This window comes from Panulirus ornatus, chromosome 19 (genome assembly GCF_036320965.1).
Source record: "Panulirus ornatus isolate Po-2019 chromosome 19, ASM3632096v1, whole genome shotgun sequence".
Lineage (NCBI taxonomy): Eukaryota > Metazoa > Arthropoda > Malacostraca > Decapoda > Palinuridae > Panulirus > Panulirus ornatus.
Window position 1 is genome coordinate 23036473 of NC_092242.1, and position 25000 is coordinate 23061472.

A 25000-nucleotide genomic window follows, 5' to 3' on the forward strand; every position below is an offset into this window, starting at 1 on the left:
CCCCCCAATATCCCCCCCCCCCCTTTCGGAGTATTTTAGGGAATCAGTGATGGATGCGCAAAAGATGCTTGTGGCATGAGAAGAGTGGGAAGTGGGTTGATTAGAAAGGGTAGTGAGTGGTGGGATGAAGAAGTAATATTATTAGTGAAAGAGAAGAGAGAGGCATTTGGACAATTTTTGCAGGGAAAAAAAAAAATGTAATTGAGTGGGAGATGTATAAAAGAAAGAGACAGGAGGTCAAGAGAAAGGTGCAAGAGGTGAAAAAAAGGGCAAATGAGAGTTGGGGTTGAGAGGAGTATCATTAAATTTTAGGGAGAATAAAAAGATGTTCTGGAAGGAGGTAAATAAAGTGCGTAAGACAAGGGAGCAAATGGGAACTTCAGTGAAGGGCGCAAATGGGGAGGTGATAACAAGTAGTGGTGATGTGAGAAAGAGATGGAGTGAGTATTTTGAAGGTTTGTTGAATGTGTTTGATGATAGAGTGGCAGATTTAGGGTGTTTTGGTCGAGGTGGTGTGCAAAGTGAGAGGGTTAGGGAAAATGATTTGGTAAACAGAGAAGAGGTAGTGAAAGCTTTGCGGAAGATGAAAGCCGGCAAGGCAGCAGGTTTGGATGGTATTGCAGTGGAATTTATTAAAAAAGGGGGTGACTGTATTGTTGACTGGTTGGTGAGGTTATTTAATGTATGTATGATCATGGTGAGGTGCCTGAGGATTGGCGGAATGCGTGCATAGTGCCATTGTACAAAGGCAAAGGGGATAAGAGTGAGTGCTCAAATTTCAGAGGTATAAGTTTGTTGAGTATTCCTGGTAAATTATATGGGAGGGTATTGATTGAGAGGGTGAAGGCATGTACAGAGCATCAGATTGGGGAAGAGCAGTGTGGTTTCAGAAGTGGTAGAGGATGTGTGGATCAGGTGTTTGCTTTGAAGAATGTATGTGAGAAATACTTAGAAAAGCAAATGGATTTGTATGTAGCATTTATGGATCTTGAGAAGGCATATGATAGAGTTGATAGAGATGCTCTGTGGAAGGTATTAAGAATATATGGTGTGGGAGGCAAGTTGTTAGAAGCAGTGAAAAGTTTTTATCGAGGATGTAAGGCATGTGTACGTGTAGGAAGAGAGGAAAGTGATTGGTTCTCAGTGAATGTTGGTTTGCGGCAGGGGTGTGTGATGTCTCTATGGTTGTTTGATTTGTTTATGGTTGGGTTTGTTAGGGAGGTGAATGCAATACTTTTGGATAGAGGGGCAAGTATGCAGTCTGTTGTGGATGAGAGAGCTTGTGAAGTGAATCAGTTGTTGTTCGCTGATGATACAGCGCTGGTGGCTGATTCATGTGAGAAACTGCAGAAGCTGGTGACTGAGTTTGGTAAAGTGTGTGAAAGAAGAAAGTTAAGAGTAAATGTGAATAAGAGCAAGTTATTAGGTACAGTAGGGTTGAGGGTTAAGTCCAATTGGGAGGTAAGTTTGAATGGAGAAAAAACTGGAGGAAGTAAAGTGTTTTAGATATCTGGGAGTGGATCTGGCAGCGGATGGAACCATGGAAGCGGAAGTGAATCATAGGGTGGGGGAGGGGGCGAAAATTCTGGGGGCCTTGAAGAATGTGTGGAAGTCGAGAACATTATCTCGGAAAGCAAAAATGGGTATGTTTGAAGGAATAGTGGTTCCAACAATGTTGTATGGTTGCGAGGCATGGGCTATGGATAGAGTTGTGCGCAGGGGGGGGGGGGGGAAGGTGGATGTGCTGGAAATGAGATGTTTGAGGACAATGTGTGGTGTGAGGTGGTTTGATTGAGTAAGTAACGTAAGGGTAAGAGAGATGTGTGAAATAAAAAGAGGCGTGGTTGAGAGAGCAGAAGAGGTGTTTTGAAATGGTTTGGGCACATGGAGAGAATGAGTGAGGAAAGATTGACCAAGAGGATATATGTGTCGGAGGTGGAGGGAACAAGGAGAAGTGGGAGACCAAATTGGAGGTGGAAAGATGGACGTGAAAAAGATTTTGTGTGATCGGGGCCTGAACATGCAGGAGGGTGAAAGGAGGGCAAGGAATAGAGTGAATTGGATCGATGTGGTATACTGGGGTTGACTTGATGTCAGTGGATTGAATCAAGGCATGTGAAGCGTCTGGGGTAAACCATGGAAAGCTGTGTAGGTATGTATATTTGCGTGTGTGGACGTGTATGTATATACATGTGTATGGGGGTGGGTTGGGCCATTTCTTTCGTCTGTTTCCTTGCGCTACCTCGCAAACGCGGAGACAGCGACAAAGTATAAAAAAAAAAAAAATATATATATATAATATATATATATATATTATATTATATATATATTATATATATATTATATTATTATTTATTATACTTTGTCGCTGTCTCCCGCATTTGCAAGGTAGCGCAAGGAAACAGACGAAAGAAATGGCCCAACCCCCCCCCCATACACATGTATATACATTACGTCCACACACGCAAATATACATACCTACACAGCTTTCATTGGTTTACCCCAGACGCTTCACATGCCTTGATTCAATCCACTGACAGCACGTCAACCCCTGTATACCACATCGCTCCAATTCACTCTATTCCTTGCCCTCCTTTCACCCTCCTGCATGTTCAGGCCCCGATCACACAAAATCTTTTTCACTCCATCTTTCCACCTCCAATTTGGTCTCCCTCTTCTCCTCGTTCCCTTCACCTCCGACACATATATCCTCTTGGTCAATCTTTCCTCACTTCATTCTCTCCATGTGCCCAAACCACTTCAAAACACCTCTTCTGCTCTCTCAACCACGCTCTTTTTATTTCCACACATCTCTCTTACCCTTACGTTACTCACTCGATCAAACCACCTCACACCACACATTGTCCTCAAACATCTCATTTCCAGCACATCCATCCTCCTGCGCACAACTCTATCCATAGCCCACGCCTCGCAACCATACAACACTGTTGGAACCACTATTCCTTCAAACATATCCATTTTTGCTTTCCGAGATAATGTTTCTCGACTTCCACACATTTTTCAAGGCTCCCAAAATTTTCGCCCCCTCCCCCACCCTATGATCCACTTCCGCTTCCATGGTTCCATCCGCTGCCAGATCCACTCCCAGATATCTAAAACACTTCACTTCCTCCAGTTTTTCTCCATTCAACTCCACCTCCAATTGACTTGATCCTCAACCCTACTGTACCTAATAACCTTGCTCTTTTTCACATTTACTCTTAACTTTCTTCTTCCACACACTTTACCAAACTCAGTCACCAGCTTCTGCAGTTTCTCACATGAATCAGCCACCAGCGCTGTATCATCAGCGAACAACAACTCACTCACTTCCCAAGCTCTCTCATCCCCAACAGACTTCATACTTGCCCCTCTTTCCAAAACTCTTGCATTCACCTCCCTAACAACCCCATCCATAAACAAATTAAACAACCATGGAGACATCACACACCCCTGCCGGAAACCTACATTCACTGAGAACCAGTTACTTTCCTCTCTTCCTACACGTACACATGCCTTACATCCTCGATAAAAACTTTTCACTGCTTCTAACAACTTTCCTCCCACACCATATATTCTTAATACCTTCCACAGAGCATCTCTATCAACTCTATCATATGCCTTCTCCAGATCCATAAATGCTACATACAAATCCATTTGCTTTTCTAAGTATTTCTCACATACATTCTTCAAAGCAAACACCTGATCCACACATCCTCTACCACTTCTGAAACCACACTGCTCTTCCCCAATCTGATGCTCTGTTACATGCCTTCACCCTCTCAATCAATACCCTCCCATATAATTTACCAGAATACTCAACAAACTTATACCTCTGTAATTTGAGCACTCACTCTTATCCCTTTGCCTTTGTACAATGGCACTATGCACGCATTCTGCCAATCCCTAGGCACCACACCATGAGCGAACATACATTAAATAACCTTACCAACCAGTCAACAATACAGTCACCCCCTTTTTTAATAAATTCCACTGCAATACCATCCAAACCTGCTGCCTTGCCGGCTTTCATCTTCCGCAAAGCTTTCACTACCTCTTCTCTGTTTACCAAATCATTTTCCCTAACCCTCCCTCACATTTGCACACCACCTCGACCAAAACACCCTATATCTGCCACTCTATCATCAAACACATTCAACAAACCTTCAAAATACTCACTCCATCTCCTTCTCACATCACCATTACTTGTTATCACCTCCCCATTTGCGCCCTTCACTGAAGTTCCCATTTGCTCCCTTGTCTTACGCACTTTATTTACCTCCTTCCAGAACATCTTTTTATATATATCATTATATATATATCACCATCTTATTATTTAATATATATATAAGAAATACTTAGAAAAGCAAATGGATTTGTATGTAGCATTTATGGATCTGGAGAATGCATATGATAGAGTTGATAGAGATACTCTGTGGAAGGTATTAAGAATATATGGTTGTGGGAGGCAATTTGTTAGAAACAGTGAAAAGTTTTTATCGAGGATGTAAGGCATGTGTACATGTAGGAAGAGAGGAAAGTGATTGGTTCTCAGTGATGTTGGTTTGCGGCAGGGGTGTGTGATGTCTCCATGGTTGTTTAATTTGTTTATGGATGGGGTTGTTAGGGAGGTGAATGCAAGAGTTTTGGAAAGGGCAAGTATGCAGTCTGTTGTGGATGAGAGAGCTTGGAAGTGAGTCAGTTGTTGTTCGCTGATGATACAGTGCTGGTGGCTGATTCATGTGAGAAACTGCAGAAGCTGGTGACTGAGTTTGGTAAAGTGTGTGAAAGAAGAAAGCTGAGAGTAAATGTGAATAAGAGTAAGGTTATTAGGTACAGTAGGGTAGAGGGACAAGTCAAATGGGAGGTAAGTTTGAATGGAGAAAAACTGGAGAAGTGAAGTGTTTTAGATATCTGGGAGTGGATTTGGCCGAGGATGGAACCATGGAAGCAGAAGTGAATCATAGGTGGGGGAGGGGGCGAAAGTTCTGGGAGCATTGAAAAATGTGTGGAAGTCGAGAACATTATCTTGGAAAGCAAAAATGTTTGAAGGAATAGTGGTTCCAACAATATTATATGATTGCGAGGCCGTGGTTTCGGTGCATTATTACATGACAGCTAGAGACTGAGTGTGAACGAATGGGGCCTTTGTTGTCTTTTCCTAGCGCTACTCGCACACATGAGTGGGGAGGGGGTTGTATTCCATGTGTGGCGGGGTGGCGATGGAATAATAAAGGCAGACTATGAATTATGTACATTTGTATATATGTATATGTCTGTGTATATATTATATATATATATATTTATATATATATATTATATATATATATATAATATATATATATATATATATATTATATGTGTGTGTTTGTGTGTGTGTGTGTGTGTAAATTGAGATGTATGGTATGTATATTTGCGTGTGGACGTGTATGTATATACATGTGTATGTGGGTGGGTTGGGCCATTCTTTCGTCTGTTTCCTTGCGCTACCTCGCTAACGCGGGAGACAGCGACAAAGCAAAATTAATAAAATAATACGTTTTAGAAGTGGAAGGGGGAAAGGGAAGGGGGGAGACCAAGGAAGGAATTGGAGTGAAAGAGACTTTGGCATGTTGTGGCCTGGAGATTCAAGAAGGCGAGAGAAGTGTACTGGTTAGAATGTAGTAGAATGAAGTGGTAAAATGAGAAGACGTCCTGAGTGGACTGACACACGAGGCGGTCAAGGTAAACCGTGGAATAGGCTGTGGGACTTGTTTGTTGATGGCAGAATTTGTCTTTGGTGCATTTACACAATGACGGCTAAAAAGTGAATGGGTACAAATGAGACCGTTTTTATAGATTCTTGACATTTCCACCTACTGAGAAAAGCATTTGAGTACATTAAGATATATGACAATCATTACAGTTCATACAGTTCAGTTGTAGTTTACGTTATGACAAACAGCATGTATCTATACTTAATGATGAATCGATACGAAAAATTTCGTTTCTTCCACTTCCGCCTAATTGCATCCACTTACGCCAGTTCTGATGATGGATAACATGAATAACATTGTTGATTTTCAATGATTTAACTTTATTACGCTTTTAGTGATACAGTGGTTTGCAGAGGAACACGATAAGAAATAAGTCTGAATGACTTTGCCATGTTATCTGCGATTTAATGCGGTAGTGTTTTTAAATCTAAACTAAATTTCATCTCTGAGAATGCGCTTGTCGAGAACATAAGCTTAAGTTTAGCTGGCTGATTTTACGAGATTGTCCACACTTTCACCACAGTTTCACTTTTTTTAACATTAGAATTATTCAGAGGAAACAGAGTGACTTTTTTCTTGCTTACCAGACATTACAGTTTGAAGGTTGGTTGGTTCGTTCGTGCAGGCTTTGGTATTTCATGCTGTCAATGACAGACTATATCCATCGACCCAAAAAAATCAAAGCCTTTTTCATGTATTAAAGATCATTTTAAAATCACATACACTCTCACTGCGTATGTGGCCCACGAAAATTTAGATATCAATGGAGATAAAAAAAAAAATTTATAAAATCCAGAAAATAAAAGTTTAAATTTCATAAGGTAAGGGAAAGTGGGTCAAGCTTACTGTACCAGTTGTAAAGCAATATACACAGATATAAATAGATATTTGAATACGTAATACCGGCCGGAATTGTATAGCAAATAAACGCCATATTTCCACTGTTTAGGTAACGAAGGGTTGGCTAGATACTAGAGAGAAGCTCTTCGAGTGGCGACTCTGTGGACAGAATAAACTCTGAAACATGGCCTACTGCTCGTGGTTTAAGGAGGAAATATATAGAGACAATTTTTCGCCAGGTTAGTGGGAAAGGACTTGCTTGGAGTTGAAAGCAAAGGTGAATAATATGTATATTAGTAACATTGTTAAACGCTACAAAGGTGAAATGCAATATACTGTTAATTGCTCTGCTTGGTCTGTGCGAGAAGGCACCGGAAGGTCAACAGCTGTCAAGCTATTACCTTTAACTGGTCATTTTATGAGACCGAGAAAGTACCGCTGTTTCCAGTGCTGGATCGACACAGATTGGTAAACTTGTGAAAACGTAAGTACAGACATTACAAACAAACCCAATTCGGTGATGGGTCTGGTTAAACTATAAAGTCCAGCGAAATCCAAGAAGATGCAGTATGTTCGGTGACATACACCTGTAAAGCTGGCGGACAGAGGTTTGCAATCGATGTGCCGCGACAGTATCCCTAGTGTGCTGGGCTACAATCCAAAAAAAAAAGAAAAAAAAAAGAGGGGAGGGTTTCCAGCCCCCTGCTCCCACCCCTTTTAGTCGCCTTCTACAAAACACAGGGAATACATGGGAAGTATTCTTTTTCCCCTATACATAGGGATAATATATATAACTTTTATATATATATATATATATACATCTCCCACTCAATTGCATTTTTTCCCTGCAAGAATCGTCCAAATGCCTCTCTCTTCTCATTCACTAATACTCTTACTTCTTCATCCCACCACTCACTACCCTTTCTAATCAACCCACCTCCCACTCTTCTCATGCCACAAGCATCTTTTGCGCAATCCATCACTGATTCCCTAAATACATCCCATTCCTCCCCCACTCCCCTTACTTCCATTATTCTCACCTTTTTCCATTCTGTACTCAGTCTCTCCTGGTACTTCCTCACACAGGTCTCCTTCCCAAGCTCACTTACTCTCACCACCCTCTTCAGGAGGTCAAGAGAAAGGTGCAAGAGGTGAAAAAAAGGGCAAATGAGAGTTGGGGTGAGAGAGTATCATTAAATTTTAGGGAGAATAAAAAGATGTTCTGGAAGGAGGTAAATAAAGTGCGTAAGACAAGGAAGCAAATGGGAACTTCAGTGAAGGGCGCAAATGGGGAGGTGATAACAAGTAGTGGTGATGTGAGAAGGAGATGGAGTGAGTATTTTGAAGGTTTGTTGAATGTGTTTGATGATAGAGTGGCAGATATAGGGTGTTTTGGTCGAGGTGGTGTGCAAAGTGAGAGGGTTAGGGAAAATGATTTGGTAAACAGAGAAGAGGTAGTGAAAGCTTTGCGGAAGATGAAAGCCAGCAAGGCAGCAGGTTTGGATGGTATTGCAGTGGAATTTATTAAAAAAGGGGGTGACTGTATTGTTGACTGGTTGGTAAGGTTATTTAATGTATGTATGACTCATGGTGAGGTGCCTGAGGATTGGCGGAATGCGTGCATAGTGCCATTGTACAAAGGCAAAGGGGATAAGAGTGAGTGCTCAAATTACAGAGGTATAAGTTTGTTGAGTATTCCTGGTAAATTATATGGGAGGGTATTGATTGAGAGGGTGAAGGCATGTACAGAGCATCAGATTGGGGAAGAGCAGTGTGGTTTCAGAAGTGGTAGAGGATGTGTGGATCAGGTGTTTGCTTTGAAGAATGTATGTGAGAAATACTTAGAAAAGCAAATGGATTTGTATGTAGCATTTATGGATCTGGAGAAGGCATATGATAGAGTTGATAGAGATGCTCTGTGGAAGGTATTAAGAATATATGGTGTGGGAGGAAAGTTGTTAGAAGCAGTGAAAAGTTTTTATCGAGGATGTAAGGCATGTGTACGTGTAGGAAGAGAGGAAAGTGATTGGTTCTCAGTGAATGTCGGTTTGCGGCAGGGGTGTGTGATGTCTCCATGGTTGTTTAATTTGTTTATGGATGGGGTTGTTAGGGAGGTAAATGCAAGAGTTTTGGAAAGAGGGGCAAGTATGAAGTCTGTTGGGATGATAGAGCTTGGGAAGTGAGTCAGTTGTTGTTCGCTGATGATACAGTGCTGGTGGCTGATTCATGTGAGAAACTGCAGAAGCTGGTGACTGAGTTTGGTAAAGTGTGTGGAAGAAGAAAGTTAAGAGTAAATGTGAATAAGAGCAAGGTTATTAGGTACAGTAGGGTTGAGGGTCAAGTCAATTGGGAGGTGAGTTTGAATGGAGAAAAACTGGAGGAAGTGAAGTGTTTTAGATATCTGGGAGTGGATCTGGCAGCGGATGGAACCATGGAAGTGGAAGTGGATCATAGGGTGGGGGAGGGGGCGAAAATTCTGGGGGCCTTGAAGAATGTGTGGAAGTCGAGAACATTATCTCGGAAAGCAAAAATTGGTATGTTTGAAGGAATAGTGGTTCCAACAATGTTGTATGGTTGCGAGGCATGGGCTATGGATAGATTTGTGCGTAGGAGGATGGAGGTGCTGGAAATGAGATGTTTGAGGACAATGTGTGGTGTGAGGTGGTTTGATCGAGTGAGTAATGTAAGGGTAAGAGAGATGTGTGGAAATAAAAAGAGCGTGGTTGAGAGAGCAGAAGAGGGTGTTTTGAAGTGGTTTGGGCACATGGAGAGAATGAGTGCGGAAAGATTGACCAAGAGGATATATGTGTCGGAGGTGGAGGGAACGAGGAGAAGAGGGAGACCAAATTGGAGGTGGAAAGATGGAGTGAAAAAGATTTTGTGTGATCGGGGCCTGAACATGCAGGAGGGTGAAAGGAGGGCAAGGAATAGAGTGAATTGGAGCGATGTGGTATACCGGGCTTGACGTGCTGTCAGTGGATTGAATCAAGGCATGTGAAGCGTCTGGGGTAAACCATGGAAAGCTGTGTAGGTATGTATATTTGCGTGTGTGGACGTATGTATATGCATGTGTATGGGGGGGGGTTGTGCCATTTCTTTCGTCTGTTTCATTGCGCTACCTCGCAAACGCGGGAGACAGCGACAAAGTATGATAAATAATAATATATATCCTCCTCGAAGGCTCAGAGTGGGGTGCCTAAATGTGTGTGGATGTAACCAAGATGTGAAAAAAGGAGAGATAGGTAGTATGTTTGAGGAAAGGAACCTGGATGTTTTGGCTCTGAGTGAAAGGAAGCTCAAGGGTAAAGGGGAAGAGTGGTTTGGGAATGTCTGGGGAGTAAAGTCAGGGGTTAGTGAGAGGACAAGAGCAAGGGAAGGAGTAGCAATAGTCCTGAAACAGGAGTTGTGGGAGTATGTGATAGAGTGTAAGAAAGTAAATTCTCGATTAATATGGGTAAAACTGAAAGTTGATGGAGAGAGGTGGGTGATTATTGGTGCATATGCACCTGGGCATGAGAAGAAAGATCAAGAGAGGCAAGTGTTTTGGGAGCAGCTGAATGAGTGTGTTAGTGGTTTTGATGCACGAGACCGGGTTATAGTGATGGGTGATTTGAATGCAAAGGTGAGTAATGTGGCAGTTGAGGGAAAAATTGGTATACATGGGGTGTTCAGTGTTGTAAATGGAAATGGTGAAGAGCTTGTAGATTTATGTGCTGAAAAAGGACTGATGATTGGGAATACCTGGTTTAAAAAGCGAGATATACATAAGTATACTTATGTAAGTAGGAGAGATGGCCAGAGAGCATTATTGGATTACGTGTTAATTGACAGGCGTGCGAAAGAGAGACTTTTGGATGTTAATGTGCTGAGAGGTGCAACTGGAGGGATGTCTGATCATTATCTTGTGGAGGCTAAGGTGAAGATCTGTATGGGTTTTCAGAAAAGAAGAGTGAATGTTTGGGTGAAGAGGGTGGTGAGAGTAAGTGAGCTTGAGAAGGAGACCTGTGTGAGGAAGTACCAGGAGAGACTGAGTACAGAATGGAAAAAGGTGAGAACAATGGAAGCAAGGGGAGTTGGGGAGGAATGGGATGTATTTAGGGAATCAGTGATGGATTGCTCAAAAGATGCTTGTGGCATGAGAAGAGTGGGAGGTGGGTTGATTAGAAAGGGTAGTGAGTGGTGGGATGAAGAAGTAAGAGTATTAGTGAAAGAGAAGAGAGAGGCATTGGACGATTTTTGCAGGGAAAAAATGCAATTGAGTGGGAGATGTATAAAAGAAAGAGACAGGAGGTCAAGAGAAAGGTGCAAGAGGTGAAAAAAAGGGCAAATGAGAGTTGGGGTGAGAGAGTATCATTAAATTTTAGGGAGAATAAAAAGATGTTCTGGAAGGAGGTAAATAAAGTGCGTAAGACAAGGGAGCAAATGGGAACTTCAGTGAAGGGCGCAAATGGGGAGGTGATAACAAGTAGTGGTGATGTGAGAAAGAGATGGAGTGAGTATTTTGAAGGTTTGTTGAATGTGTTTGATGATAGAGTGGCAGATATAGGGTGTTTTGGTCGAGGTGGTGTGCAAAGTGAGAGGGTTAGGGAAAATGATTTGGTAAACAGAGAAGAGGTAGTGAAAGCTTTGCGGAAGATGAAAGCCGGCAAGGCAGCAGGTTTGGATGGTATTGCAGTGGAATTTATTAAAAAAGGGGGTGACTGTATTGTTGACTGGTTGGTAAGGTTATTTAATGTATGTATGACTCATGGTGAAGTGCCTGAGGATTGGCAGAATGCGTGCATAGTGCCATTGTACAAAGGCAAAGGGGATAAGAGTGAGTGCTCAAATTACAGAGGTATAAGTTTGTTGAGTATTCCTGGTAAATTATATGGGAGGGTATTGATTGAGAGGGTGAAGGCATGTACATAGCATCAGATTGGGGAAGAGCAGTGTGGTTTCAGAAGTGGTAGAGGATGTGTGGATCAGGTGTTTGCTTTGAAGAATGTATGTGAGAAATACTTAGAAAAGCAAATGGATTTGTATGTAGCATTTATGGATCTGGAGAAGGCATATGATAGAGTTGATAGAGATGCTCTGTGGAAGGTATTAAGAATATATGGTGTGGGAGGAAAGTTGTTAGAAGCAGTGAAAAGTTTTTATCAAGGATGTAAGGCATGTGTACGTGTAGGAAGAGAGGAAAGTGATTGGTTCTCAGTGAATGTAGGTTTGCGGCAGGGGTGTGTGATGTCTCCATGGTTGTTTAATTTGTTTATGGATGGGGTTGTTAGGGAGGTAAATGCAAGAGTTTTGGAAAGAGGGGCAAGTATGAAGTCTGTTGGGGATGAGAGAGCTTGGGAAGTGAGTCAGTTGTTGTTCGCTGATGATACAGCGCTGGTGGCTGATTCGTGTGAGAAACTGCAGAAGCTGGTGACTGAGTTTGGTAAAGTGTGTGGAAGAAGAAAGTTAAGAGTAAATGTGAATAAGAGCAAGGTTATTAGGTACAGTAGGGTTGAGGGTCAAGTCAATTGGGAGGTGAGTTTGAATGGAGAAAAACTGGAGGAAGTGAAGTGTTTTAGATATCTGGGAGTGGATCTGGCAGTGGATGGAACCATGGAAGCGGAAGTGGATCATAGGGTGGGGGAGGGGCGAAAATTCTGGGGGCCTTGAAGAATGTGTGGAAGTCGAGAACATTATCTCGGAAAGCAAAAATGGGTATGTTTGAAGGAATAGTGGTTCCAACAATGTTGTATGGTTGCGAGGCGTGGGCTATGGATAGAGTTGTGCGCAGGAGGATGGATGTGCTGGAAATGAGATGTTTGAGGACAATGTGTGGTGTGAGGTGGTTTGATCGAGTGAGTAACGTAAGGGTAAGAGAGATGTGTGGAAATAAAAAGAGCGTGGTTGAGAGAGCAGAAGAGGGTGTTTTGAAATGGTTTGGGCACATGGAGAGAATGAGTGAGGAAAGATTGACAAGAGGATATATGTGTCGGAGGTGGAGGGAACGAGGAGAAGAGGGTGACCAAATTGGAGGTGGAAAGATGGAGTGAAAAAGATTTTGTGTGATCGGGGCCTGAACATGCAGGAGGGTGAAAGGAGGGCAAGGAATAGAGTGAATTGGAGCGATGTGGTATACCGGGGTTGACGTGCTGTCAGTGGATTGAATCAAGGCATGTGAAGCGTCTGGGGTAAACCATGGAAAGCTGTGTAGGTATGTATATTTGCGTGTGTGGACGTATGTATATACATGTGTATGGGGGGGGGCATTTCTTTCGTCTGTTTCCTTGCGCTACCTCGCAAACGCGGGAGACAGCGACAAAGTATAAAAAAAAAGAAAAAAAATATTTATATAATAATATATAACTTTTTTAAAGGGGAAGTAAATGTTTATAGTTGTGTTACTGGAGTGATAGTTTTCATACATGGTGCTCTGACAAGAAAATAGTGAAATTGGAAAAAATGTAGCTTAGACATTGAGGCTTATTCTTTTTTTTCAAGTGATAGAGATGGAAAGAAAAAAAGTGTTTTTCATAAATGTACTGGAAAAGTTGAGGTCCAGATAAATTTTTGGTCTCTCAAGGCTTTATTATGGTGGATGACCAACTACCTACCCTCATGTATCCAAGATATGGTTGTACTTTTGTGTAATGAAGAAAATTGAGAAACATCGTAAGCCAATATTCCTGTTTCATGAAAAGAGAAGTGGACCAGGCAGAATGATACAGTGGTTAAATTGATGAAAACTGCTATTGACATTTGTGTAAATAAATTATACATTTCCCTTTTCCATAGCCAGAGGTTGAACCATTATGTGACATTCATTTTTTTCATTTCATTTCAAGCTAGAAGTTTCAGTTTTCTAAATCATTTCTTACATTTTTCATATGTATATATATGTATATGTGTGTATGTGTGCGTATATATATATATATAAATAAAGTGCGTAAGACAAGGGAGCAAATGGGAACTTCAGTGAAGGGCGCAAATGGGGAGGTGATAACAAGTAGTGGTGATGTGAGAAGGAGATGGAGTGAGTATTTTGAAGGTTTGTTGAATGTGTTTGATGATAGAGTGGCAGATATAGGGTGTTTTGGTCGAGGTGGTGTGCAAAGTGAGAGGGTTAGGGAAAATGATTTGGTAAACAGAGGAGGTAGTGAAAGCTTTGCGGAAGATGAAAGCCGGCAAGGCAGCAGGTTTGGATGGTATTGCAGTGGAATTTATTAAAAAAGGGGGTGACTGTATTGTTGACTGGTTGGTAAGGTTATTTAATGTATGTATGACTCATGGTGAGGTGCCTGAGGATTGGCGGAATGCGTGCATAGTGCCATTGTACAAAGGCAAAGGGGATAAAAGTGAGTGCTCAAATTACAGAGTTATAAGTTTGTTGAGTATTCCTGGTAAATTATATGGGAGGGTATTGATTGAAAGGGTGAAGGCATGTACAGAGCATCAGATTGGGGAAGAGCAGTGTGGTTTCAGAAGTGGTAGAGGATGTGTGGATCAGGTGTTTGCTTTGAAGAATGTATGTGAGAAATACTTAGAAAAGCAAATGGATTTGTATGTAGCATTTATGGATCTGGAGAAGGCATATGATAGAGTTGATAGAGATGCTCTGTGGAAGGTATTAAGAATATATGGTGTAGGAGGAAAGTTGTTAGAAGCAGTGAAAAGTTTTTATCGAGGATGTAAGGCATGTGTACGTGTAGGAAGAGAGGAAAGTGATTGGTTCTCAGTGAATGTAGGTTTGCGGCAGGGGTGTGTGATGTCTCCATGGTTGTTTAATTTGTTTATGGATGGGGTTGTTAGGGAGGTAAATGCAAGAGTTTTGGAAAGAGGGGCAAGTATGAAGTCTGTTTGGGATGAGAGAGCTTGGGAAGTGAGTCAGTTGTTGTTCGCTGATGATACAGCGCTGGTGGCTGATTCATGTGAGAAACTGCAGAAGCTGGTGACTGAGTTTGGTAAAGTGTGTGGAAGAAGAAAGTTAAGAGTAAATGTGAATAAGAGCAAGGTTATTAGGTACAGTAGGGTTGAGGGTCAAGTCAATTGGGAGGTGAGTTTGAATGGAGAAAAACTGGAGGAAGTGAAGTGTTTTAGATATCTGGGAGTGGATCTGGCAGCGGATGGAAACATGGAAGTGGAAGAGGATCATAGGGTGGGGGAGGGGGCGAAAATTCTGGGGGCCTTGAAGAATGTGTGGAAGTCGAGAACATTATCTCGGAAAGCAAAAATGGGTATGTTTGAAGGAATAGTGGTTCCAACAATGTTGTATGGTTGCGAGGCGTGGGCTATGGATAGAGTTGTGCGCAGGAGGATGGATGTGCTGGAAATGAGATGTTTGAGGACAATGTGTGGTGTGAGGTGGTTTGATCGAGTGAGTAACGTAAGGGTAAGAGAGATGTGTGGAAATAAAAAGAGCGTGGTTGAGAGAGCAGAAGAGGGTGTTTTGAAGTGGTTTGGGCACATGGAGAGAATGAGTGAGGAAAGATTGACCAAGAGGATATATGTGTCAGAGGTGGAGGGAACGAGGAGAAGAGGGAGACCAAATTGGAGGTGGAAAGATGGAGTGAAAAAGATTTTGTGTGATCGGGGCCTGAACATGCAGGAGGGTGAAAGGAGGGCAAGGAATAGAGTGAATTGGAGCGATGTGGTATACCGGGCTTGACGTGCTGTCAGTGGATTGAATCAAGGCATGTGAAGCGTCTGGGGTAAACCATCGAAAGCTGTGTAGGTATGTATATTTGCGTGTGTGGACGTATGTATATACATGTGTATGGGGGGGGGTTGGGCCATTTCTTTCGTCTGTTTCCTTGCGCTACCTCGCAAACGCGGAAGACAGCGACAAAGTATAATAATAAAAAAAATAATATATATATATATATATATATATATATATATATATATATATATATATATATATATATATATATTTTAGAAATGGCCCAACCCCCCCCCCATACACATGTACATACGTCCACACACGCAAATATACATACCTACACAGCTTTCCATTGGTTTACCCCAGACGCTTCACATGCCTTGATTCAATCCACTGACAGCACGTCAACCCCTGTATACCACATCGCTCCAATTCACTCTATTCCTTGCCCTCCTTTCACCCTCCTGCATGTTCAGGCCCCGATCACACAAAATCTTTTTCACTCCATCTTTCCACCTCCAATTTGGTCTCCCTCTTCTCCTCGTTCCCTCCACCTCCGACACATATATCCTCTTGGTCAATCTTTCCTCACTCATTCTCTCCATGTGCCCAAACCATTTCAAAACACCCTCTTCTGCTCTCTCAACCACGCTCTTTTTATTTCCACACATCTCTCTTACCCTTACGTTACTCACTCGATCAAACCACCTCACACCACACATTGTCCTCAAACATCTCATTTCCAGCACATCCATCCTCCTGCGCACATCTCTATCCATAGCCCACGCCTCGCAACCATACAACATTGTTGGAACCACTATTCCTTCAAACATACCCATTTTTGCTTTCCGAGATAATGATCTCGACTTCCACACATTTTTCAAGGCTCCCAAAATTTTCGCCCCCTCCCCCACCCTATGATCCACTTCCGCTTCCATGGTTCCATCCGCTGACAGATCCACTCCCAGATATCTAAAACACTTCACTTCCTCCAGTTTTTCTCCATTCAAACTCACCTCCCAATTGACTTGACCCTCACCCCTACTGTACCTAATAACCTTGCTCTTATTCACATTTACTCTTAACTTTCTTCTTCCACACACTTTACCAAACTCAGTCACCAGCTTCTGCAGTTTCTCACATGAATCAGCCACCAGCGCTGTATCATCAGCGACAAAGTATAAAAAAAAAAAAAATATATATATATATATATATATATATATATATATATATATATATATATATATATATATATATATATATATTCTTTCTTTCATACCATTCACCATTTCCCGCATTAGCGAGGTAGCGTTAAGAACAGAGGACTGGGCCTTTGAGGGAATATCCTCACCTGGCCTCCTTCTCTGTTCCTTCTTTTGGAAAAAAAAAAAAAAAAAAAAAAAAAAAAAAAAATGAGGGGAGGATTTCCAGCCCCCCGCTCTCTTCCCTTTTAGTCGCCTTCTACGACACGCAGGGAATACGTGGGAAGTATTCTTTCTCCCTTATCCCCAGGGATAAATATATATATATATATATATATATATATATATATATATATATATATATATATATATACATATATATATATGTATGCATATATATGTATATTATCCCTGGGGATAGGGGTGAAAGAATACTTCCCTCGCGTTCCTCGCGTGTCGTAGAAGGCGACTAGAGGGGATGGGAGCGGGGGGCCAGAAATCCTCCCCTCCTTGTATTTTTTTAACTTTCTAAAATGGGAAACAGAAGAAGGAGTCACGCGGGGAGTGCTCATCCTCCTCGAAGGCTCAGACTTGGGTGTCTAAATGTGTGTGGATGTAACCAAGATGTGAAAAAAGGAGAGATAGGTAGTATGTTTGAGGAAAGGAACCTGGATGTTTTGGCTCTGAGTGAAACGAAGCTCAAGGGTAAAGGGGAAGAGTGGTTTGGGAATGTCTTGGGAGTAAAGTCAGGGGTTAGTGAGAGGACAGGAGCAAGGGAAGGAGTAGCAGTACTCCTGAAACAGGAGTTGTGGGAGTATGTGATAGAATGTAAGAAAGTAAATTCTCGATTAATATGGGTAAAACTGAAAGTTGATGGAGAGAGATGGGTGATTATTGGTGCATATGCACCTGGGCATGAGAAGAAAGATCAAGAGAGGCAAGTGTTTTGGGAGCAGCTGAATGAGTGTGTTAGTGGTTTTGATGCACGAGACTGGGTTATAGTGATGGGTGATTTGAATGCAAAGGTGAGTAATGTGGCAGTTGAGGGAATAATTGGTATACATGGGGTGTTCAGTGTTGTAAATGGAAATGGTGAAGAGCTTGTAGATTTATGTGCTGAAAAAGGACTGGTGATTGGGAATACCTGGTTTAAGAAGCGAGATATACATAAGTATACGTATGTAAGTAGGAGAGATGGCCAGAGAGCGTTATTGGATTACGTGTTAATTGACAGGCACGCGAAAGAGAGACTTTTGGATGTTAATGTGCTGAGAGGTGCAACTGGAGGGATGTCTGATCATCATCTTGTGGAGGCTAAGGTGAAGATTTGTATGGGTTTTCAGAAAAGAAGAGTGAATGTTGGGGTGAAGAGGGTGGTGAGAGTAAGTGAGCTTGGGAAGGAGACTTGTGTGAGGAAGTACCAGGAGAGACTGAGTACAGAATGGAAAAAGGTGAGAACAATGGAAGTAAGGGGAGTGGGGGAGGAATGGGATGTATTTAGGGAATCAGTGATGGATTGCGCAAAAGATGCTTGTGGCATGAGAAGAGTGGGAAGTGGGTTGATTAGAAAGGGTAGTGAGTGGTGGGATGAAGAAGTAATATTATTAGTGAAAGAGAAGAGAGAGGCATTTGGACAATTTTTGCAGGGAAAAAATGTAATTGAGTGGGAGATGTATAAAAGAAAGAGACAGGAGGTCAAGAGAAAGGTGCAAGAGGTGAAAAAGAGGGCAAATGAGAGTTGGGGTGAGAGAGTATCATTAAATTTTAGGGAGAATAAAAAGATGTTCTGGAAGGAGGTAAATAAAGTGCGTAAGACAGGGGGCAAATGGGAACTTCAGTGAAGGGGGCAAATGGGGAGGTGATAACAAGTAGTGGTGATGTGAGAAAGAGATGGAGTGAGTATTTTGAAGGTTTGTTGAATGTGTTTGATGATAGAGTGGCAGATTTAGGGTGTTTTGGTCGAGGTGGTGTGCAAAGTGAGAGGGTTAGGGAAAATGATTTGGTAAACAGAGAAGAGGTAGTAAAAGCTTTGTGGAAGCCGGCAAGGCAGCAGGTTTGGATGGCATTGCAGTGGAATTTATTAAAAAAGGGGGTGACTGTATTGTTGACTGGTTGGTGAGGTTATTTAATGTATGTATGACTCATGGTGAGGTGCCTGAGGATTGGCGGAATGCGTGCATAGTGCCATTGTACAAAGGCAAAGGGGATAAGAGTGAGTGCTCAAATTTCAGAGGTATAAGTTTGTTGAGTATTCCTGGTAAATTATATGGGAGGGTATTGATTGAGAGGGTGAAGGCATGTACAGAGCATCAGATTGGGGAAGAGCAGTGTGGTTTCAGAAGTGGTAGAGGATGTGTGGATCAGGTGTTTGCTTTGAAGAATGTATGTGAGAAATACTTAGAAAAGCAAATGGATTTGTATGTAGCATTTATGGATCTTGAGAAGGCATATGATAGAGTTGATAGAGATGCTCTGTGGAAGGTATTAAGAATATATGGTGTGGGAGGCAAGTTGTTAGAAGCAGTGAAAAGTTTTTATCGAGGATGTAAGGCATGTGTACGTGTAGGAAGAGAGGAAAGTGATTGGTTCTCAGTGAATGTAGGTTTGCGGCAAGGGTGTGTGATGTCTCTATGGTTGTTTGATTTGTTTATGGATGGGGTTGTTAGGGAGGTGAATGCAAGAGTTTTGGAAAGAGGGGCAAGTATGAAGTCTGTTGTGGATGAGAGAGCTTGTGAAGTGAATCAGTTGTTGTTCGCTGATGATACAGCGCTGGTGGCTGATTCATGTGAGAAACTGCAGAAGCTGGTGACTGAGTTTGGTAAAGTGTGTGAAAGAAGAAAGTTAAGAGTAAATGTGAATAAGAGCAAGGTTATTAGGTACAGTAGGGTTGAGGGTTAAGTCAATTGGGAGGTAAGTTTGAATGGAGAAAAACTGGAGGAAGTAAAGTGTTTTAGATATCTGGGAGTGGATCTGGCAGCGGATGGAACCATGGAAGCGGAAGTGAATCATAGGGTGGGGGAGGGGGCGAAAATCCTGGGAGCCTTGAAGAATGTGTGGAAGTCGAGAACATTATCTCGGAAAGCAAAAATGGGTATGTTTGAAGGAATAGTGGTTCCAACAATGTTGTATGGTTGCGAGGCATGGGCTATGGATAGAGTTGTGCGCAGGAGGGTGGATGTGCTGGAAATGAGATGTTTGAGGACAATGTGTGGTGTGAGGTGGTTTGATTGAGTAAGTAACGTAAGGGTAAGAGAGATGTGTGGAAATAAAAAGAGCGTGGTTGAGAGAGCAGAAGAGGGTGTTTTGAAATGGTTTGGGCACATGGAGAGAATGAGTGAGGAAAGATTGACCAAGAGGATATATGTGTTGGAGGTGGAGGGAACAAGGAGAAGTGGGAGACCAAATTGGAGGTGGAAAGATGGAGTGAAAAAGATTTTGTGTGATCGGGGCCTGAACATGCAGGAGGGTGAAAGGAGGGCAAGGAATAGAGTGAATTGGATCGATGTGGTATACTGGGGTTGACTTGATGTCAGTGGATTGAATACGGGCATGTGAAGCGTCTGGGGTAAACCATGGAAAGCTGTGTAGGTATGTATATTTGCGTGTGTGGACGTGTATGTATATACATGTGTATGGGGGTGGGTTGGGCCATTTCTTTCGTCTGTTTCCTTGCGCTACCTCGCAAACGCGGGAGACCGAAAAAAAATATTTATATATATATATATATATATATATTATTATTTATTATACTTTTATTTATTTATTTATATATTTATTATACTTTGTCGCTGTCTCCCGCATTTGCAAGGTAGCGCAAGGAAACAGACGAAAGAAATGGCCCAACCCCCCCCCCCATACACATGTATATACATACGTCCACACACGCAAATATACACACCTACACAGCTTTCCATGGTTTACCCCAGACGCTTCACATGCCTTGATTCAATCCACTGACAGCACGTCAACCCCGGTATACCACATCGCTCCAATTTATTCTATTCCTTGCCCTCCTTTCACCCTCCTGCATGTTCAGGCCCCGATCACACAAAATCTTTTTCACTCCATCTTTCCACCTCCAATTTGGTCTCCCTCTTCTCCTCGTTCCCTTCACCTCCGACACATATATCCTCTTGGTCAATCTTTCCTCACTCATTCTCTCCATGTGCCCAAACCACTTCAAAACACCCTCTTCTGCTCTCTCAACCACGCTCTTTTTATTTCCACACATCTCTCTTACCCTTACGTTACTCACTCGATCAAACCACCTCACACCACACATTGTCCTCAAACATCTCATTTCCAGCACATCCATCCTCCTGCGCACAACTCTATCCATAGCCCACGCCTCGCAACCATACAACACTGTTGGAACCACTATTCCTTCAAACATATCCATTTTTGCTTTCCGAGATAATGTTCTCGACTTCCACACATTTTTCAAGGCCCCCAGAATTTTCGCCCCCTCCCCCACCCTATGATCCACTTCCGCTTCCATGTTTCCATCCGCTGCCAGATCCACTCCCAGATATCTAAAACACTTCACTTCCTCCAGTTTTTCTCCATTCAAACTCACCTCCCAATTGACTTGATCCTCAACCCTACTGTACCTAATAACCTTGCTCTTTTTCACATTTACTCTTAACTTTCTTCTTCCACACACTTTACCAAACTCAGTCACCAGCTTCTGCAGTTTCTCACATGAATCAGCCACCAGCGCTGTATCATCAGCGAACAACAACTCACTCACTTCCCAAGCTCTCTCATCCCCAACAGACTTCATACTTGCCCCTCTTTCCAAAACTCTTGCATTCACCTCCCTAACAACCCCATCCATAAACAAATTAAACAACCATGGAGACATCACACACCCCTGCCGGAAACCTACATTCACTGAGAACCAGTTACTTTCCTCTCTTCCTACACGTACACATGCCTTACATCCTCGATAAAAACTTTTCACTGCTTCTAACAACTTTCCTCCCACACCATATATTCTTAATACCTTCCACAGAGCATCTCTATCAACTCTATCATATGCCTTCTCCAGATCCATAAATGCTACATACAAATCCATTTGCTTTTCTAAGTATTTCTCACATACATTCTTCAAAGCAAACACCTGATCCACACATCCTCTACCACTTCTTAAACCACACTGCTCTTCCCCAATCTGATGCTCTGTACATGCCTTCACCCTCTCAATCAATACCCTCCCATATAATTTACCAGGAATACTCAACAAACTTATACCTCTGTAATTTGAGCACTCACTCTTATCCCCTTTGCCTTTGTACAATGGCACTATGCACGCATTCTGCCAATCCTCAGGCACCTCACCATGAGTCATACATACATTAAATAACCTTACCAACCAGTCAACAATACAGTCACCCCCTTTTTTAATAAATTCCACTGCAATACCATCCAAACCTGCTGCCTTGCCGGCTTTCATCTTCCGCAAAGCTTTCACTACCTCTTCTCTGTTTACCAAATCATTTTCCCTAACCCTCTCACTTTGCACACCACCTCGACCAAAACACCCTATATCTGCCACTCTATCATCAAACACATTCAACAAACCTTCAAAATACTCACTCCATCTCCTTCTCACATCACCATTACTTGTTATCACCTCCCCATTTGCGCCCTTCACTGAAGTTCCCATTTGCTCCCTTGTCTTACGCACTTTATTTACCTCCTTCCAGAACATCTTTTTATATATATCATTATATATATATCACACATCTTATTATATATATATATATATAAGAAATACTTAGAAGCACAAATGGATTTGTATGTAGCATTTATGGATCTGGAGAATGCATATGATAGAGTTGATAGAGATACTCTGTGGAAGGTATTAAGAATATATGGTGTGGGAGGCAATTTGTTAGAAACAGTGAAAAGTTTTTATCGAGGATGTAAGGCATGTGTACATGTAGGAAGAGAGGAAAGTGATTGGTTCTCAGTGAATGTTGGTTTGCGGCAGGGGTGTGTGATGTCTCCATGGTTGTTTAATTTGTTTATGGATGGGGTTGTTAGGGAGGTGAATGCAAGAGTTTTGGAAAGGGCAAGTATGCAGTCTGTTGTGGATGAGAGAGCTTGGGAAGCGAGTCAGTTGTTGTTCGCTGATGATACAGTGCTGGTGGCTGATTCATGTGAGAAACTGCAGAAGCTGGTGACTGAGTTTGGTAAAGTGTGTGAAAGAAGAAAGCTGAGAGTAAATGTGAATAAGAGTAAGGTTATTAGGTACAGTAGGGTAGAGGGACAAGTCAAATGGGAGGTAAGTTTGAATGGAGAAAAACTGGAGGAAGTGAAGTGTTTTAGATATCTGGGAGTGGATTTGGCCGAGGATGGAACCATGGAAGCAGAAGTGAATCATAGGTGGGGGAGGGGGCGAAAGTTCTGGGAGCATTGAAAAATGTGTGGAAATCGAGAACATCATCTTGGAAAGCAAAAATGTTTGAAGGAATAGTGGTTCCAACAATATTATATGATTGCGAGGCATGGGCTATAGATAGAGTTGTGTGGAGGAGGGTGGATGAGCTGGAAATGAGATGTTTGAGGACAATATGTGGTATGAGGTGGTTTGATTGAGTAATGAAAGGGTAGGAGAGATGTGTGGTAATAAAAAGAGTGTGGTTGAGAGAGCAGAAGAGGGTGTTTTGAAATGGTTTGGTCACATGGACAGAATGAGTGAGGAAAGATTGACAAAGAGGGTATATGTGTTAGAGGTGGAGCGAATGAGAAGTGGGAGACCAAATTGGAGGTGGAAAGATGGAGTGAAAAAGATTTTGAGGGATCAGGGCCTGAACATGCAGGAGGGTGAATGGCATGCGAGGAATAGAGTGAATTGGAACGATGTGGTATACCAGGGTGGACGTGCTGTCAGTGGATTGAACCAGGGCATGTGAAGTGTCTGGGGTAAACCATGGAAAGTTGTGTGGGGCCTGGATGTGGAAAGGGAGCTGTGGTTTTGGTGCATTATGCATGACAGCTAGAGACTGAGTGTGAACGAATGGGGCCTTTGTTGTCTTTTCCTAGCGCTACTTGTGCAGATGCGGGGTGAGGGGGTTGTCATTTCATGTGTGGCGGGGTGGCAACGGGAATGAATAAGGGCAAACAGTATGAATTATGTACGTGTGTATATATGTATATGTCTTTGTGTTTATATATGTATACGTTGAGATGTATAGGTATGTATATGTGCGTATGTGTACGTGTATGTATATACATGTGTATGTGGGTGTGTTGGGCCATTCTTTCATCTGTTTCCTTGCGTTAAATCACGCGTGAGACAGCGAAAAAGTATAATGTATAAATGACTATATAGCATTAATGAGATGGCCTTAATTAGGACTTCAGTTGCCTGTGCTGTCTTAGCTAACATAAAAAAAAAGATGGCTGTAAGGTAGGAGAGCAGCTGGTCTGTTGGGAAGAATTTTGAAGATTTTATTTCTTACTTTTCCTTGAGCTTGGTTTTTACAGTATACAATGGCTCAGCATTGATTTTGACCGACATGAATATATTTAGAATATTACAGTATTCACAGTAGCTGAGGTAAGTGGAGGGGAGACCTCCTGTGTTGGATTCGCTTTCATATCATCTTGTTAGAAATGGCATATTTTGCCACTGATACATATGCATTTTTCCTCATCTTAGTACTAAGCTTATCCAACAGTGTATATACGTATTTTTTTGTGGGGTCGTCATGTGTGCATACCTGCAGCCATACACTCATAATGGTGGCTGTAAAAGCACAGGGTGAGCAGAATTTTTCCCGTGCACTTTTGTCAGTGAAAGAGACCTTTGTAGGCTACTGATGGTACAGATGCCTACACCTGCCTAATCACCTGCATATGGAAATGTAATGTTTAGCACAATCCTGTAATGATCATTATATGATGATAGAAGTGTTTTAAGGGTTAAAAGGTTGTACGTTCAATATGATGAAGTGTATCATTCTGATGTTGTAAGAAGACAAGGTATATTCACATCTTGTGTTAAAAACATACTGTATTAGTTTTCAATTACAAGCACCCCCCCAAAAGAAAAAAATCTGGCTTCAGGTTTAGTTGTGGAACAAATATTATTACTCACTTATGGTGGAGATATCAGATGTCTGGCTGCATGGTACAGTCTTAGAAATCAGGTGACATGATTTGCCACCTCAGTTACCACATAGTACTGAGAATAGAGGGATGCAACTTTTCCTTTCTATCCTAGTGTTTTAGTGACATTTTTCTCTGGTTTTTTCCTTGTGATATTTTTCCTCCACCAGTATCTAACCACTGGTCCTAAGAAGTTTTTCCAGGAGAGAAAGACTTGTATTCTAGCTTGAAGACTATAAAATGCCTTCACAAGGAAGATTCACAACATACTGGCAGGGCTGAGGTCATCTGGATGCTGTTTATTCTTCCAAGATCGTCCATCATTAAATTGCAGGGTTTGGTCAACCTAGGAAAACCAGTAAGGTGATAAAACCAGATATGCTTCATAAGGTTATTAGTTGGCCTTCTTGGGTTGATCAGACCTGGGTTTTTGTGAGGGAATGACATTT

General features: G+C 42.0%; 1 protein-coding gene across 2 annotated transcripts in view; it reads left to right on the forward strand.

Moving 5' to 3' along the window:
- The first annotated feature begins 6618 nt into the window (after positions 1 to 6618).
- LOC139755445 (methionine-R-sulfoxide reductase B1-like) overlaps positions 6619 to 25000 on the forward strand; it is a 116637-nt gene continuing 98255 nt past the window's right edge. Inside the window, exon 1 of one of the 2 annotated variants that reach the window (XM_071673755.1) lies at positions 6619 to 6835. In XM_071673755.1, the coding sequence (XP_071529856.1) occupies positions 6781 to 6835 (55 nt within the window). In that variant the 5' untranslated portion in view covers positions 6619 to 6780. The remainder of the gene's footprint in view (positions 6836 to 25000) is intronic. The other variant, XM_071673754.1, reaches the window with a different exon arrangement.